This window comes from Felis catus, chromosome B4 (assembly GCF_018350175.1).
Source record: "Felis catus isolate Fca126 chromosome B4, F.catus_Fca126_mat1.0, whole genome shotgun sequence".
Lineage (NCBI taxonomy): Eukaryota > Metazoa > Chordata > Mammalia > Carnivora > Felidae > Felis > Felis catus.
In genome coordinates this window covers 48,286,263-48,304,729 of record NC_058374.1, presented here as the reverse complement: position 1 = coordinate 48,304,729, position 18,467 = coordinate 48,286,263, and the positions used below count along the sequence as shown (strand labels likewise).

The 18,467-nt window shown below is 34.6% G+C and overlaps 1 protein-coding gene across 4 annotated transcripts in view; it reads right to left on the bottom strand.

Annotated features, from left to right (window-relative positions):
* The window catches only part of ATF7IP (activating transcription factor 7 interacting protein), a 124,686-nt gene that overhangs the window by 32,853 nt on the left and 73,366 nt on the right, over positions 1-18,467 (bottom strand). For all 4 annotated transcript variants that reach the window (XM_011283810.4, XM_019834557.3, XM_019834556.3 and 1 more), the window contains exon 6: positions 10,792-10,857. In XM_011283810.4, the coding sequence (XP_011282112.1) occupies positions 10,792-10,857 (66 nt within the window). The remainder of the gene's footprint in view (positions 1-10,791; positions 10,858-18,467) is intronic.

Below are 18,467 nucleotides of genomic sequence, written 5' to 3'. Positions count from 1 at the left end.
CTCCATCAGTAATTACACTATAATTATTTACTTCTTAAATGAAAAATATAAATAACTCTCAAGACTTAAATATAATAAGTATTAAAACAAATTAAATATTGAAGTGCTTAATATTACATCAAGTACATGCTATTAATCACTCTTTTCAATCAACAAATCTTTTCTTTTTAATTTTTTTAAAATGTTTATTTATTTTGAGTGAGAGAGAGAGAGAGAGAGAGAGAGAGTGCACAAGGAGAGGAGAGAGAGAATCCCAAGCAGGTTCTGCACCATCAGCGCAGAGCCCAACGTGGGGCTTGATCCCATGAACAGGAGAGATTATGACCTTAGCCGAAATCAAGAGTCAGAAGCTTAACTGACTGAGCCAGTCAGGCACCCTCAATTAACAAATCTTGATGCTTTTTATAGGATAAAAGGATAATTTTCATCAACAAGTATGGCACTGTATTAGTTATACATGTAGAGAGGACAAAAGATACAATTACAATATATTACTCTAAAGGTGTTTAAAATCTGTGAACAAAAACATATTAAACAAATAGAAAAACAAATTAAAGTAACTGTGCACTCTCAATTTTAAAAAAGTTTTTAAGGAAAACCTTCAAATAGGTCTTTTGAGTAATTAATTAGTACATTCAAAATAGTTAAGATGAAAGCAAAGAACATTTCATGGAGAAAAACAGAAAAAGGAAAAAAGCATAAATAAATACAATTGGCTTAGAACACAGTATGGTCACTGGATAGAAGTCCTTAAAATAAATACTAGTGTGGTGACATCAGCAAGATGGTAGAATTGGAAGCCCAACACCCTCCTTCTCTCATGCGATGGACCAAATTTCCTTTGTCAGAATTCCAGAAACCAGTCAAGAAGTATAGGACCCCAAGCAATAGTGAGGCCAAGAAGAGATGCATTGTAGTGAGTAAGAAAGTCTGTTGCACTTACCTACCATACCCCAAACCCCTCCCAACACAGTATGGCACAATCAAAATTCCTCACTTGTGGCTTCTCCTTTAAAAAGGAAAGAGAAGAGTGGAACATTCACGCAACATTATGGCTTTTCAGGGTACTGACCGAGGCACTGGTTTCTGTTTCACCTGACCTGAAGGAAGTAGTACATGTTGGATGTCTGGAGGCCATATGAGAACAAATTAAACCTACCAGCTTGGCACCAGAAAAATTATAGTAGCACAGACAGAGAGCAGGGGGGACCTCCAAAACAATGGCTTATAAAATGAAAACTATAATATGGAAGACAGATGACGGGGGGGGGGGGGCTCCCAAGTAGAAACAGACAAGACTCTTCAGATAAGAGATTACACAAACAACCTCAGTGAAAATGCATCTCTAGAAAAAGTTTGAGAGGTTGCTAGAGTATCTACCTGAGTTGAATAATAAAGGTCTTTTTCTGTATAAATATACTGTGAAAAGACAGGGAAAGGTGGCTGTTTTTTCAAGTGCCCAAATTTCAACATAACAGAAATAGACATACAAAGAAACAGGGAAATATGGCTCCACCAAAGAAATAAATCTCCAGAAACTGACCCTAAAGAAATAGGGATCTATGGATTATCCATTAAACAATTCAAAATAACTGACATACAAATGTTCAATGAGGTAATAGAGAACAGAAACAGAAAACTAAATGAAATTAGAAAAGTGATGCATGAAGAAAATAAGAATATTAACAAATAGAAACTAAAACAGAACCAAAACAAATTTTGGATCTGAAGAGTAACTGAAATGAAAATTTCACTACAGGGCATCAGCACCAGACTGTACTGAGCATAATAAAGACTTAGTGAACTTGAAGACAAGTCATTTGAAATTATGGAGTTAGAAGAGCAAAAAGAAAAAAGAATGAAAAAAAGGGGAAAGAGCCCAAAGGACTTATGAGAAAATGCTGAAAGGACCAATACATGAATATGGGAATCTAAGAATAGAAGAGAAAGAAAAGGAGCAGAAAGTCTTTGAATAATGGCCAAAACTCCCTAAATTTGAGGGTGAAAACTGATAATACAAATTCAAGAAGCTCAGAAACCTCCAACTAGAATAACTCAAAGAAATCTACACTGAAAAACACGGTCAAGGTGTCAAAGGTCACAGATAAGGAATTCTGAAAGTAACAAGAGAAAAGCAACCCACCACATTCAAGGGAGCTCCCGTAAGATTATCAGTAGTTTTCTCAGCAGATACCTAGAAGGCTAAAAGGGAGTGGAATGATATATTTAAAATGCTGAAAGAAAAAACTACCAAGCAAGAATACTATATCCAGCAAAACTTTCATTCAAAAATGAAGGCAAAATTAAGACATTCCTAGATAAATAAAAAGCTAGGGAAATTTATGACCATTAGATCTACAATGCAATACAAAAAAATGCTAAGAGGAGTCACTCAAGTGAAAATGAAAGGACATTAGAAACTAGAAAGCACACAAAAAAGATGAAATTCTCTGGTAACGGTAAATACACAAATACAGAATCCTGCATTACTATAAAGTTGGTACATTAAATCACATTTAATTCTTGTATAGAATTTAAACACAAAAATAACCACATTTTTTTAAAGGATACACAATATAAAAAGATATAATAAAACCAGTAACAAAACTGTGAGGGGAAAATATAAAGACTAGAGTTCTTAAATGTGATTGAAGTTAAGTTGTTACCAGTTTAAAATGGTCTATGTAACCCCCATGGTAACCACAGATAAAATACCTATAGATGATACACAAAAGGGAATGAGAAAGAAATTAAAGACTGTCACTGCAAAAATTAAAAATATATAAACAAAACACACAGAATGTAAGCAAGCAAGAAAAAAAGAGATAAAACAGTTCCAAGACAAATAGATAATAATTAACAAAATACTAATTAAGTTCTTCCCTACAGAAATTACTTTAAATCCCAATGGATTAAATTCTCCACAGAAAGACATACACTGGCTTAATGAATAAAACACAAGATCCTGCTATATGCTGTTAAAAATAAACTCACTTTAGATCTAAAGGTATACACAGGCCGAAAGTAAAATAATGGGAAAACGTATTCCATTCAAATGATAACCAAAAGAGAGAAAGGGTGACCATACTTATATAAGACACAAAAGAGCTTTTAAAGTAAAAAACTATTACAAAAGACAAAAAGAACATGATAAAAGCATCAACTGACCAGATACAATATTAATTAATATATATGCACATAACATCATGGCTTCTAAATGATATAAACATTGATAGAACTGAAAAACAGATAGAAACACAACAGTGAGAGTCTTCAGTACATCACTCTATATAACGGAGAGATGATCTGGAGAAAAATTCAGTAAGGAAATAGCAAAACTGAACAATATCACAGACCAAATGGACCAAACAGACATTTGTAGAAATTTTCACCCAATGGCAGAAAAATACAAATTTTTCTCAAGTGCACACAGAATATTCTTCAGAATAGATCAGGTTACAAAATAAGCTTCACCAAATTTATAAAGATGAAAATGATGAAATATCTTTTCCAACCACAATGGAACAAAAGTAGAAATCAATAGCAGAAGACAAAACGGAGAAGTTACAAATATGTGGAAATTAAAACACACTTAAAAATCTAATAGGGGAACCTGGGTGGCTCAGTTGGTTGAGCGCCAACTTTGGCTCAGGTCATGATCTCATAGTTCATGAGTTCGAGACCTACGTTGGGCTCTGTGCTGACAGCTCAGAGCCTAGAGCCTACTTTGGTTCTGTGTCTCCCTCTCTCTCTGCCCCTCCCCTGCTCGTGCTCTCTCTCTCTCTCTCTCTCTCTCTCTCAAAAAATAAAATAAAAAACAGTAAAAAAAAATTTTTTTAATGTAATAGATTAAAGAAATCATAAGAGATATTAGAAAATATCTTGAGACATGGGGCGCCTGGGTGGCTCAGTCGGTTAAGCGGCCGACTTCAGCTCAGGTCACGATCTCGCGGTCGCGAGTTCGAGCCCCACGTCGGGCTCTGGGCTGATGGCTCAGAGCCTGGAGCCTGCTTCTGATTCTGTGTCTCCCTCTCTCTCTGCCCCTCCCCCGTTCATGCTCTGTCTCTCTCTGTCTCAAAAATAAATAAAACATTAAAAAAAAAATTAAGAAAATATCTTGAGACAAATAAAAACAAAATACAACATACCAAATTTATAGGAAAAATTTACGCAGAAGTAGTACTAAGAGGAAAATTTAGGGGCACTTGGATAGCTGTTAAGTGTCTGACTCTTGGTTTTGGCTCAGGACATGATCTCACTGTTTCGTGAGTTCGATCCCCACATTGGGCTCTGCACTGGCAGCATAGGCTCTGCCTGGGATTCTTTCCCTATCTCTCTGTCCCTACCCCTCCTGCGCTGTCTCTGTCTCTCTCAAAATAAGTAAATAAACTTAAAATAAGAGGAAAATTTATAGTGGTAAATGCTTTTGTTAAAAAAGAAGAAAGACCAGAACTCCTTGGTGGCTCAATCAGGTAAGCATCCAACTCTTGATTTCGGCTCAGGTCATGATCTCATTTTTCGAGAGATTGAGCCCCGTATAGAGCTCCTCCCTGATAGTGCAGAGGCTGCCTGGGATTCTCTTTTTCTGCCATGCCCCTTCCTGACTTGTGCTCACACACACTATCTCTGGGGAAAAAAAAAAATCGGAAAAAAAAAAAGACCTGAAATCAACAATCTAACTTTATACTTCAAGTGACTAAAGAAAAACTAAACTCAGAAGAAGGAAGGAAATAATAATGATTAAAGCAGAAATAAATAAAACAGGAACACAAAGTCAGTAGTAAAAAAATCAACTAAGAGTTGGCACTTTAAAGGATCAACAAATTGGCAAAACCTTTACCTAGATTATCTATGAAAAAAAAAAGAATACATAAATAAAATCATAGATGAAAGAGAAGCATTACAACTGATGCCATAGAATAAAAAAGGATCATAAAAGACTACTATGAACAATTATATGGCAACAAACTGGATAACCTAGAAGAAATGGATAACTTCCTGGAAATATATAACCAAGACTGAATCAAAAATTAAAAATTTGAACAGACCTGAATAAGAAATCAGACTGAATTAGTAATCAAAAACATCCTAATAACAAAAAATACCAAGAACTAGATGGCTTCAATGGAGAACTCTACCAGACATTTAAAGAATTAACAGCAGTCTTCCTCAACTCTTCCAAAGAATTGGAGGGAAAACTTCCAAACCCAGGCCAGCATATCCTGATACTAAAGCCAAAGATCCTACACTAAAAGAAAACTATAGCCTAATATCACTGATGAACATAGATGCAAATATCTTCAACAAAATTTTAGCAAACCAAATTCACCAGCACATTAAAAGAATTATATAACATGACCAGGTGAGATTTATCCCTGGAATGCAAAGATAGCTTGATACAGGAAAATCAATCAATGTATAAATCAATCAATCAAAACCACATTAACAAAATGAAGGAGAAAAAAACTACATGATCTTCTCAATTACTATAGAAAAAGCATTTCATAAAATTCAACACTCTTTCATGATAAAAAAAAAACAAACAAAAAAAACCTCAACAAGTTAGGAATGGCAGTAAACTACCTCAACCTAAAAATACTATATGTCAAAAGCCCATAGCTAACATCATACTCAACAACAACTCCTCTAAGATCAAGAATAAGGTAAGGTTGCCCACTCTCATCAACTTCAGCATGGTACTGGAAAAAATCTCACCAAAGCAATTATGCAAGGAAATAAAAGGCAGCAATAGTAGAAAGGAAGAAGTGAGGATGTCTCTGTTTGCAGATGATAGGATCTTATAATCAGAAAACCCTAAAGGGTACACACAAAAAAGTTTGAACTAATAAATGAATTCAGCAATGCAGCAGGGTAAAAAAAAAAAAAAGTCAAAATCAATCATATTTCTATATACTAACAACCAACAATCTGAGAATGAAATTAAGAAAACAACCCCATTACAATATCATCAAAGAGAATAAAATATGTAGAAGTAAATTTAACCAAAAAGGCAAAAGACCTTTAATATGAAAACTACAAAACAGTGTTGATTAAAATAAAAGACACAAATGGAGACATCCCATGTTCATGGACTGGAACACTTAATATTGCTAAAATGTCCATACTACCCAAAGTGATCAAAAGTTTCCATGCAATGTCTATTAAAATCCAATGTCATTTTTTGCAGATATAGAAAAAAGCATACTAAAATCTATATGAAATCTCAAGGGACCCTGAATTACCAAAACAATCCTGGAACAGAAGAACAAAGTTGGAGCCTCCATACCTCTTGACTTCAAAACATGTTACAATGCTATAGTAATCAAAGCAGTGTGGTACTGGCATAAAGACAGGCACATGGTCCAATAGACTAGAACAGACATCCCAGAAATAAACTCTTATGTATAAGGTCAAGGGATTTTCAACAAGGATGCCAAGGCTACACAATGGAGAAAAGACAGTCTTTCAATAAATGGTATGAAAACTCAATATTCAAATGCAAAAGAATGAAACAGAACCATTACACCACATATAAAAATTAATTCAAAATAAAACAAAGACCTAAATGGAAGACCAAAACTAAACATTTCTAGAAGAAAACACAGGGAGAAAGTTTTATGACATCATATTTTGTGATGATTTATTGGATATAACATCAAAAGCACAGGCAACAAAATAAAGCAAAACAAAGGAGGTTACATCAAACTTGAAAACTTATGCACATCAAAGGAAACAATCAACAGAGCAAAAATGAAACTTGCGGAACAGGAGAAAATAATTGCAAATAATATATCTGATGGAAGGGGTTAATAACCAGAATACATAAAGAAGTCCTACTATTTAATTAAAAAACAAGCAAGCTAATTAAAAAACAGGCAAAGTACCTGAACAATTCTCTACAGACATGCAAAATGGACTGCAAGCATATGAAAAGATGCTCAACATCACTAATTATTAGAGAAATGCAAATCAAAACCACAATGAAATGCCACCTCCCATCCATTAGAGGGCCATTGTCACAAAACAGAAAATAACAAGTGTTGACAAGAATGTAGAGAAATTAGAACCTTGTTCCCTGCTGGTAAGAATGAAAAATAGGGTGGTCTCTTTTACTAAAAAGTTTTTTAATAAAAAGTCTCTTTTATTTTGAGGCTCCTCAAAAAACTAAAATCAAATTACTATTTCACTTTCCAGTAGATATCCAAAAGACTTGAAACCATGATCTCAAAGAGGTATCTGCATACCAATGTTCATTGTAGCATTATTCACAAAAGAGCCAGGAGATGAAATCAGCCCAAATATCCATCAATAAATGAATGGATAAAGAAAATGTGGTGTATACTATATACATACAATAGAATATTATTCAACCTTTAAAAAGGAAATCCTGTCACATGCTACAATACAGATGAGCCAAAAAAACAAATACTATATATAATTTCACTTAAGAGGTATTTAGAGTAGTCAAATCATGGAAACAAAAAGTATCCAAGTGCTGAAGGGAGGGGAAACTGGAGTACTTGTTCTATGGTTCGGAGTTCCAGTTTTGCAAGAAGAAAAATGTCTAAAGATCTATTACACAATGATGTTATTAATATAGTTAAAACTACTTAACTATGAAGTTAAAAATGATATATTTTATGTTATGTGTTTGTAGCACAATTAAAAAAAACAAAACATTTTTAAATAAAAAATTCAAACGCAGAATTTAGATTTAATCTAAAATTTTACTGAATCAATTACATCATTGATTTTCATAGATAAAGAATGAGAAATATCTTTACATTTCTTTTATAGTAAGAACTAGAAAGGATATAAATTAGAGATAGCAATTGTAAGGCAATAAATGTGGACTTAATAGTAAACTGCCTATGAGGGTTTTCTGCTTTTAAAACCTAAAACGGAAAATGTTTTAAGACAAACCTGCATGGTGGGGTTTGTTTTTAACTGGTTAATATCAGAGGACCAAGGAGCAAATCTAAATAGAAGAAAAGCACTTAAAGTATTATTGTTTATTTATTTTAATAAGGGCGAGAACTAAGTTCTAAACTTTCATTCTGTATCTCTCCTGTTTTCAAAATCTAGCATGACACAGATGTAAAATTATAGTGGATACCATAGTTAAAGGGAATTAGGACATGAAAGAACAAATTCTTGAGATTTCTAGAAATCGCTGTTACAAGAAAATATTAACAAGAATAGGTAGAAAGATGTCCCAGTTTTGGCATATAAAACTGGCCTTACCCAAAAGCTAATTGAGGAAGGAACAAAATTTGAAAGTTTGAAGACCACCTCAATATTTTTATTCAAGTACCACATACCCTAATTGTTCAAATTAACCTTTTCCAATCTTTAGGAATTATACAGTGTTTGTCATTTCCATTATACTTTTAACTCTCCATAACAAACCTCTCAGGCACTGTAATATTTTCATTTTTATTCCTTAAAGTTTGTGACTGCCTAGAGCCTTTGAATAAATTAAACAAAAAGAACTAGAAAGTAGTTTTGAAGACAAACTCGACTTACACAAACACTGGAAAAGTATATAGTGGGCAGTATGCTGCGTAGTTCAGACATAAAAGGGAAAAAGTGGAAATTCACATTGTATAAAAAACAAAGGAAAAATTACAAAGCCCTCTGTTTGGTTCAAGAATAGCAAATAAAAAAGGGTAAAAAAAGGGGTGCCTCAGTCAGTTAAGTGTCTGACTTCGGCTCAGGTCACAATTTCACAGTTCATGAATATGAGCCCCGTGTTGGGCTCTGTGCCAACAGCTCATATCCTGGAGTCTGCTTCAGATTTTGTGTCTCCCTCTCTCTTTGTCCCTCCCCTGCTCGTGCTCTCTCTCTCTTTCTCAAAAATAAACATTAAAAAAAATTGTTTTAAAGGCTAAAAAAAAGGTTTACATCAATTTTCTAATATAAGAAGACAAATAGTTCAATTTTTATATTATGACAAAAAAACAAAAGCTGAGAAAAATGGAGTTCAGAATCTAAGAATTAATTATAATAATTAAAGAAGCTATAATAAAAAAAAAATCTTTGGGTACAGCCAATGGAAGGTTTGGTGGGATTAGTCTGTATAGAACAAAGATGAAAACTATCAGTTGCTCAAGAAAAAAGAGCAACCAGAGCTTAAAAAGTTAGGTAAAAGGAATACAGAGATGAACAACTGATCTGTGGTTGCCAGGGCACAGGAGTGGGTAGGTATGGGAAATGAGATAGGTTGAAACTATAAAATGGCAGGATGAGGGAGTCCCTTCATGTTGACGGAACAGTTCTAGATCTTGACTGTGGTGGAGGTTACATAAATCTGTACGTGGGACCAATGTGTACCTGCGCGCGCACACACACACACACACACACACACACACACACACACACACACACAATGAATTCCTGAAAAAACTGGTCTACATTTTGCAGAAATGATTAAGGTCTACAGACTACTTAACAGAATTGTACCAATATCTTGGTTTTGATATTGCACAACAGTTATTCAAGATTTCACCACTATGGGAAGCTATGTGAAAAGTTCACAGGAGTCTATGTAGTATTGCTACAACTTCTTGTTAATCTATAATTATTTCAAAATGGTTTTATTTAAAGTCAAGTAAAGAAGATATGAAATGAATGAAAACAGGAAAATCCTACAGTAATAATTGCTACTGAAATAACTGTTATTGGCAATTGGTAAGTGCCACACAATGTTGCTCTCATGACAAAGAAATGTAATGCACCATAATAGAAAAAGTCAAGAGGAAAATAAAGATATTAAACTGAAAACTATAATGCAATATACAAGTGCTATATTAAAAATTTGTATTACAGGAGTGCTTGGGTGGCTCAGTCAGTTAAGCATCTGACTCTTGATTTCGGCTCAAGTCATGATCTCACGGGTCCATGAGATTGGGCCCCGTGTCAGGCTCAGAGTTGACAGCATGGTGCCTGCTTAAGATTCCCTCTCTCCCTCTCTCTGTGTCCCTCCCTTACTCGTGCTCTCTCTTCCTCTCTCAAAATAAATAAATAAATAAATATTCTTTAAAAATATATGTATTACAGGGGCGCCTGTGTGGCTTGGTCGGTTAAGCATCCAACTTCGGCTCAGGTTATGATCTCACAGTTCGTGGGTTCGAGCCCCGCATTGGGCTCTGTGCTGACAGCTCAGAGCCCGGAGCCTGCTTCAGATTCTGTGTCTCCTTCTCTCTCTGCCCCTCCCCCACTCATGCTCTGTCTCTCTCTCTCTCTCTCTCTCTCAAAAATAAACATTAAAAAAAATTAAATATATATATATATATATGTATTACAGAATAACTAAGGAAACAACGAAAAGCAAAAGGTAGACTATACACTGGAGTTTTATGTTATGCTATGATCTTTGCACTTAACCACCTGAGGTAAGCAAAGATGAGAAGGGGCCACTCCAGGCAATGGTACACTAACGCACCTTGGAGGAAATAAGAGACAAAAATAGGACCCTGGCAAGAATGTAAAAAGAAAGAAACATGAGAAGATAAATCCCAAAAACAAAATTTTAAAAATGAAACAAAACATAACTTCAGGAATACTATAAAATAGATTAATATAAGTGTTGATATATGAAAACAGTAATTGAGGATTAGAAAAGGGTTAATATTAGCTTCAGAGTTGCAGCTTCTGAAAAAACATATAGGAAGTACAAAGTAGGAAAGCAAATTTCAGACCTGTAATAAAGGAAGAATTTCTTCCCAGCTCACGATTATCCAAGTACCACTTAGAGCTCAATATTAATTATACAAGAATAGAAATTCTTACTTCTTGTCTTTTCTTAAGATCTTCTTTGGCTGCTCCAAAGCGTTTGGTTAACCTCGCTATCTTGGCCTAAAAAAACCAAAAATGAAACAAAAATCAAGTAACATATGGTATCTGAAAGGAACTCATGCATACATAAGAAGAAACCCAGAAATAAAAGGATTGTCAGAAGATAACCAACAGCAAAGAAAATAAGGCAAGCTGATTATAAAATACATTAATTGGAAAATACAGAAAATCATAATGAACACTAAAATGACCTTTGAACTTAATACCTAGAGGTAAACACTCTTGATTTTAGAACATTAGTTTTTTTTCCTCCTAGAACTCACAAACCAGTACATTTCTAAATATGTATAATTGTGGGGATTTTTTTTGCTGTTATGTTTTAATATGTTGTAACCACACAATTTTCTGAGAATTGTATATTAATACAACTATAAGTCATAAAATATCCAATGCCAATACTGCTTGTGGATATACACATAATATATTGAAACATTATTTATACACTCTACTTCCCAGTGGAAATGTTTCATGTTTCTCAATGTACTGCTATAGTCAAATAACAATGCAATTAATAATTTTGTTCTTTCAGATTATTTCCTTGGGTAGTACTCACACAGGTGTACCTTCTGAGACAGAATAGCTCTTGTCTAAATAATTATTCTTATCTAAATGATAATTGATAACTAAATTATCTAATAATTATCAAATATCTAAATTTCTTTTTCAGAATGGCTTTGCTAATTTATACTTTCAACAGCAGTATATATGACTACTCATATATTATTCTGTGAAACACTTAATAGTGTTAATTTAAAATAACCTAACAAAAACGTTATCTTACTACTAACATTTCAATATAATTATTTTATTAATCACTTGCACTGCTTCTATAAAATGCCTGATCACATATTTTGCCCAAATACATATTCACAGAAAATTTAAGAAAACAAACAGAAAAGAAAAAACAGAAAAATACCTCAACACCACATGAATATTTTGTATTTAAGTCTTTTACTAAGGCATAGATGTGATACTCAACTGTTTTTGTTGCTGTTAACTGCTGCTGCCATCTTATGTTAAATATATTTTCAAGAAATTTAAACTAAACTTGAGTGTGTTCATGAGACCTGCCTAGGGAAGAATTCCTCCAGAAAATTTCTTTTATCCAATATAAACGTATCATAAAAAGAAAATGGTATTATTTACTTTTAAAGTTTCTTTCAGAAAGTAGTCACTTCTGAAAGAGACCGCAAATGTTACAAAGTATTTAAGTCCTTTGACAAGTCCTTTTAAGTCCTAGGCAATCAATCACATAGGACTCTGAAGACGAAGATTTCCTCATGACTTGAGTATTTATTTATGCATGTTTTTAACACCCAAAGACGTACAGCATAATTTTATATTCTTAATATGAATTTACCTTTCTGTGGCAAAAATATTTCAAGCAACTTGTTCAAGAAATATATATGGGAAAGTGTTTTCTGTCCCAATTTATGCAAGAATGTCTTTCATTCTTGCCTCTATCTGGTAGATATTCTGTAAATTGCATAGTCTGTATGGTATTATTATACTATTTTTACTTATACTAAAATGTCATTTTGATATATATATGAGGTAATGTCTAGAAGGAATAAATACCAAAGTTAAAAGTAATTACTTCTAGAGGCTAGCATTGGCAGGCAGTGAGGGAGAGTGTAAAGATAAGGACTTCACTTTCACATCATATACAGTACTTAATTACTTTTTAAAAAGAATTTTATCAGGGCACCTGAGTGGCTCAGGTGGTTAAGCACCCAACTCTTGATTTCAGTTCAGGTCATGATCGCATGGTTTATGAGACTGAGCCCCATGTCAGGCTCCATACTGACAGTGCAGAGCCTGCTTGGGATTCTCTTTCTCTCTCTCTCTCTCTCTCTCTCTCTGCCGCTCCCCCACCCCATCCTCTCAGAATAAATAAACATTAAAAAAATAAAAAACAAATAAAAATAAAAAGAATTTTATCACTTAAAAAAAATAAACTATTAGAGAAATAAAATCAAAATCTGGACACTGACTGACTGCCTCCAATTTAATGTTATAAAAAAGAAGTCAAAGACCAGCCTTTTTGTTGTTATTTTCATTTAGGAAACTGTACAATTTTTTTGAACTATACTTCAAAATATCTGCCATAATGTGTCTAAGATTAGGACTCTATCTTGGCAAGTACTGTGTGAGATTTTCAAAAAACTATATAAACAAGTCATTTTTTTAGTCCAGGAAAGTCATATTCTATTACTATGTCTTTACTAGTTTTGTTTCATTTTGCCCTTTGTCTCTTCCTTAGGTTTATCTATCATTTCTTGTATAATGGCATAAGGGTAGGTTTAAATATAAGTAACATAAATTGGTGAGATTCAGACATAGTGACCCTTGTTTTGCAAACGAGGCAAACTAGGGATCTCCTTGCTTATGCACCAAGGAAACTCTTAGGAAACAATTGAGAAAAGACTTAATCATGCATCAAGTCTGACTTGACAAATTATTAGCACCCAAAAAGGCTGGTGAATAAACGGACACATATACCCATTATTCAAAAGCATCTCTTGGATTAGGCAACCACAGATTTACTTGTTGCAGGGGTGGGAAGGGGAACCAAAAGAAAAAGTGAAAAAGCTATTTTTAGTTAAAACTACTTAAAATGGCATTTTATAAATAACCAACGGAATATTATATTCCAAGGAGTGTTGATGGCTTTTCCATTTCTATAAAAAAAAATCCACTTGAAATTTTGAGTATTCTGAATCTATACAATCAGTAATTTGAAAGGAATCAAGTCTTCGTGTCTAGGAACATGGTAGAAACTCACAGGTTTTCTTTTTCTATCCTTTCACTTCATAATGGTCTTAAAGTTCTTTTTTGGCTTATTCTTAAGCACTTATTTATTTTTAAATATCTACCATATATGAAATCTTTTTCTCCTATTTACTCATTATTGATTGTTTTCCTATAGAAAAACTATTGGACTGTTTTTCTTCAACCAAGTAATTTCTAAATTTCCTACTTTTTCAATAGTTTGCCAAGTTAATTCTATCGAGTTTCCAATCATTACTTTTAATTTATTTTTCCTGTCATTATTTTATTGCCCAGACTGCCACTAAAACTCTATTTAGTAGTACAGATAATAGGCATCCCAACTTCAGTGGAAGTATTTCCACAATCCACTATTAAATATGATACTGGTTGTAATTTTAACAGAGTTCCTTATAATTTTAGTCTTTCTACTTTCTTCCTAAATAAAATGGACTGCATAGATATAAAGTTGTGTAGGGGTGCCTGGGTGGCTCAGTCAGTTAAGCAACCAACTTTGGCTCAGGTCATGATCTCACAGTTCATGGGTTTGAGCCCCAGGTACTGTGCTGTGCTGTGCTGACAGCTGAGAGCCTGGAGCCTACTTCGGATTCTGTGTCTCCCTCTCTCTCAAAAATAAACATTAAAAAAACCTTTTTTTAAGTTGGGTATACTACCGTTCTCTTAATGTCCTCTGTGTATTTGTCTCGTTTTTGAATCCTTATGCAGTTTATTTACACTCATCATTTATAGATCAAAAATTAACCTGCTTTTAAGTTGTCTCCAAGAATAAGCTTTTATCTTCATTGCTCAATATTCAAAATGGGTTAGGCTTTTTGCTATTTTATTAATTTATTAACTCATTCTTCCTTCTTGGGGTTTAGTTTTAATTGTTGTTTTTTCCTAGCATTGGACAGGAACATATAATATTCTTCTAATATCCTGTTTAGTAGTAATGTGTTTAAAGTTATAAATGTCCCTTTGAATACTACTGTGGCTTTAACTTATAGGTTTTGATATTCAGTGCTTTAAGTACAGTTCTGATCTAAAGAGTGGAGAATTTCCATTTTTTACTGCCTTTTAGCAATTCTCTGGAAATATGTTTTGGGAAGAGTTATGATCTGGGAGGGGTAGAGAAGCTAAATATTTGCTGACTCCTTCTATTTTTATTACAAAGTTGCTATTGAACCCACAGCAAATGACAAATATCTGCATTTTAAGACTTTCTTAGAAGTTACTATAGTTCTAATCTTGACAATGCATCAAAGTTATATAAATCTAAAAATCATACATCCTTTTACTTAAAAAATAATTAAATTCATGGAAATAAGTGTTGAGATTTATACTACACAATTTGACATCTCTGAAAAAGTGAAAATACACAAAACTTTTCCACAATTCAGAAAGCAACCAGTCCCTAAAGTAATATAGAAAATTATTATATAACTAATTCTCCAGATATTTTAGTGCTGAAATTTATTTTCAGCTCTTATAAAATATGTGTAGTACACAGAAAAGGAGGTAATCATTTTAAAACAGGCATTAATAAAAAGATGTGGACAAAAGTTGTATCACACAGCAAACAAGTATAAAGTCATAAAAATAATTTTAAATAATCCCCATCTAGCCCATTTTAAAAATACATTAGAATGACGACTGATACAAAAATCAATAAAAATCTACTTTCCTGTATCTACAAAGAAATTTATACCTTAAAATCTTTAGCAGAAAAGAGAACTTCTTGAACTTTTCTCTAGAAGTAAAGTCTACATGACTTAATTCTATGCTTTCACCAAATTTTCCAATGTATAACAAATTTTTACACTATAGCAAAAGGATCATGAATCCCTCAAAAGTCTATTTTTTAATAACTGCTGCATTAAAACAACAGAGCACTAATATAAAAATTAGTAATTATATTTATTCCTTATAGCAAAATATCTAAACTCAATCAGATTATGTTTTCAAATGTGTTTTAACCTTTATTTATCTTTTTATTTTTTATTTTTTATTTATTTTTTATTTTTTTTTTCAACGTTTTTTATTTATTTTTGGGACAGAGAGAGACAGAGCATGAACGGGGGAGGGGCAGAGAGAGAGGGAGACACAGAACCGGAAACAGGCTCCAGGCTCGAGCCATCAGCCCAGAGCCCGACGCGGGGCTCGAACTCACGGACCGCGAGATCGTGACCTGGCTGAAGTCAGACGCTTAACCGACTGCGCCACCCAGGCGCCCCTATTTATCTTTTTAAATATTTATTTTTTGAGAGAAAGAGAATGAGAGCATGTGCACACAAGCGGGGGAGGCAGGGGAGGGGCAGAGGGGGGGTACAGAGGATCTGAAGAGAGCTCCATCCTGACAACAGAGAGCCTGATGCAGGGCTAGAACTCAGGAGCCCTGAGATCATGACCAGAGCTGAATTTGGATGCTCAACCAACTGAGCCACCCAGGCACACCTTAACTGTGAATTTTATAAAACTCAGTAAGATTTTGCCAAAGTGAGTCAGATATAATAAATGGATATATACATATGCAAATGAGAAAGATGCACTCACCAATTGCTATGGAATGAAATATAGAATATACATATACATGGTAGGATTTTCAAAAAGCTTATGGTCAGCTGTATATAAAAAAATAAAAATTTAGCAAAATATATAATTATTTGCTGAAGTAAGTGATATATAAGTTTTAAATACTAGCAAGTAATAATAATAAAAATATTGGAACAGAGTGACATCACCGAAAATAGCAGAGTAGGGAACTTCAGGGTGCAGTTCCTTCCCAAACTCAACTAATGAGCTGACAAACATTGTTAGAATCAACTTTTGCACAACTCTGGAATCTACTCAAAAACTTAGAACAGCCAGGGGAAGACTTAGGGAAGAATAAAGCTGTTGCTTTGCAGCAAGAGAGCACTGTGGTCTTTTAAATTTTCCATTCACCATTCCCCATACCCAGATCTGCAGCAGCTATGAAGATGACAGCCTGAATGTCTGATACAACCTGATAGTGCCACAGAAAGGGTATGGACCCTGCTGGAACTGGCAACTCCCTTAAGGACCAGCACAAAGGCTGGCCTCTGTTTCCCTCAACTCTGAGTAATACCCAAGGCTGGGGCACCATCCCAGACAGCTTTTCCCAAAAAGATTTAAAGGCACAGTTATTGGCATAGCAGCCTGGGGCAAAGGACACCAATATAGACAAGCCTTAAATAGAAAAGCCTAGGAAGGAAAAAGTTAGGAAAGGTGAAACACAGCAAAAATGGGACTTTAAAAGCTCATGCTCATATGGGGGAATTGAGAAGACCATGCAAATGCCCAGGAAAAAAAGCATGCTCAGAAATGGGCTGAAAAGACCCTAAGCTTTCACTTATGCAAACAGTAAGTGAAGGATAAAGCAAGTTATAAATGGCCTGGTTAAGCATTGAAGAAGTGCCCCAACACAAAGGCAATGTACAAAGATAGGGAAGATATTTTTTTTTCCCTTCTTCTTTTTTTCCTTTTTTATGCTCTAAGCATTTAAGGTAACTGTCCAAACATCACCTGACCACTAAGATCATGAAACACAGACTTCAGTAGCCACACACAACAAAGAATATATACTTTCAAAAAACAGTTTATAAGAGTCATCAAACCAATAAACAACAAACCACAACAAGCAGCATCCACAAACTCTGGGTAGTGGGGAAAAAATCTGATTCCCAGAACTGCCACACTATAATATTTAAAAATTCAGTTCTCAACAAGAACGAAAAATTAGGAGGCATTCAAAGAAACAACAGAAAAAGAAAGTATGGGCCATTCACAGAAAGAAAATAATTAACGGAAAGATAATTCAGGTTATTGGACTTATTAGACAAAGACTTTAAATAAATGGTTTAAAATCTGTTCAAAGAGCTAAAAGAAACATGGAACAAAGAACTTTAAGAAAACACATGAAAGCCAGGAAAACAATGTCTCTCCAAACAGAATATCAAAGATACAGAAACTGTGTAAAGAAAAGATATAGAGGAAAGGAGTTAAGATGGCAGAGTAGTAGGAGGATCTTGCCTTGTCCCTCAAACACAGCTAGATAATTTTCAAATGATACTGAACACCCAGGAAAACAACCTGAGGATTGAGAGAACAAATTGCAAAACTAGTGGGAGAATAGACGCCACATCATGGAAGGTAGGAGGGGTGGAGATGTGATTTGGGGGAGAAAAGAATCGCAAGTGCTACAGAGCAGACAGAGCCCTGATCACAGAGAGAGGAAAAAGAGAAAGAGAGAAGGTCAGGAGTAGGGGAAGAGAGAGAAGAGAGAGAGGAGAGAGAGGGAGAGAGAGGGAGAGAGAGGGAGAGAGAGGGAGAGAGAGGGAGAGAGAGGGAGAGAGAGGGAGAGAGAGGGAGAGAGAGGGAGAGAGAGGGAGAGAAGGAGAGAGGGGGAGAGGGAGAGAGAGAGATAAAGTAGCATGCAAGGGATTACAAAAGAAAAACACTTCCCCAAAACTACTGACAGGGAAAATGAGTCAGAGCTGATTATCTCAAGTTTTTTACAAGCAGTGAAGCTGGAAGTCTGAAGTTTAGTTCATGCCATCACCAGAGTCGAGCCTGGTAGGCTTAGTGATGCTCCTATGGAGAAAGAGGGCAGAGGCCTCAGTTTGGACAGCGAGCTCTAAGGATCCTGTGTCATGCTAGAAAAGGCAGCTCCCCTTCCTTGCATGGCATTTGAGAGCATCACTGCCTCTAAGGGGACAAAAGAGCTGGCGGGTGCTGTTGGGCTCTTTGGTTCATTGGCATACGAGCAGAGACACCTTCTGTGGGCAGCTAACCTGGATGCAGGCTTTTTACTATGCTTTACC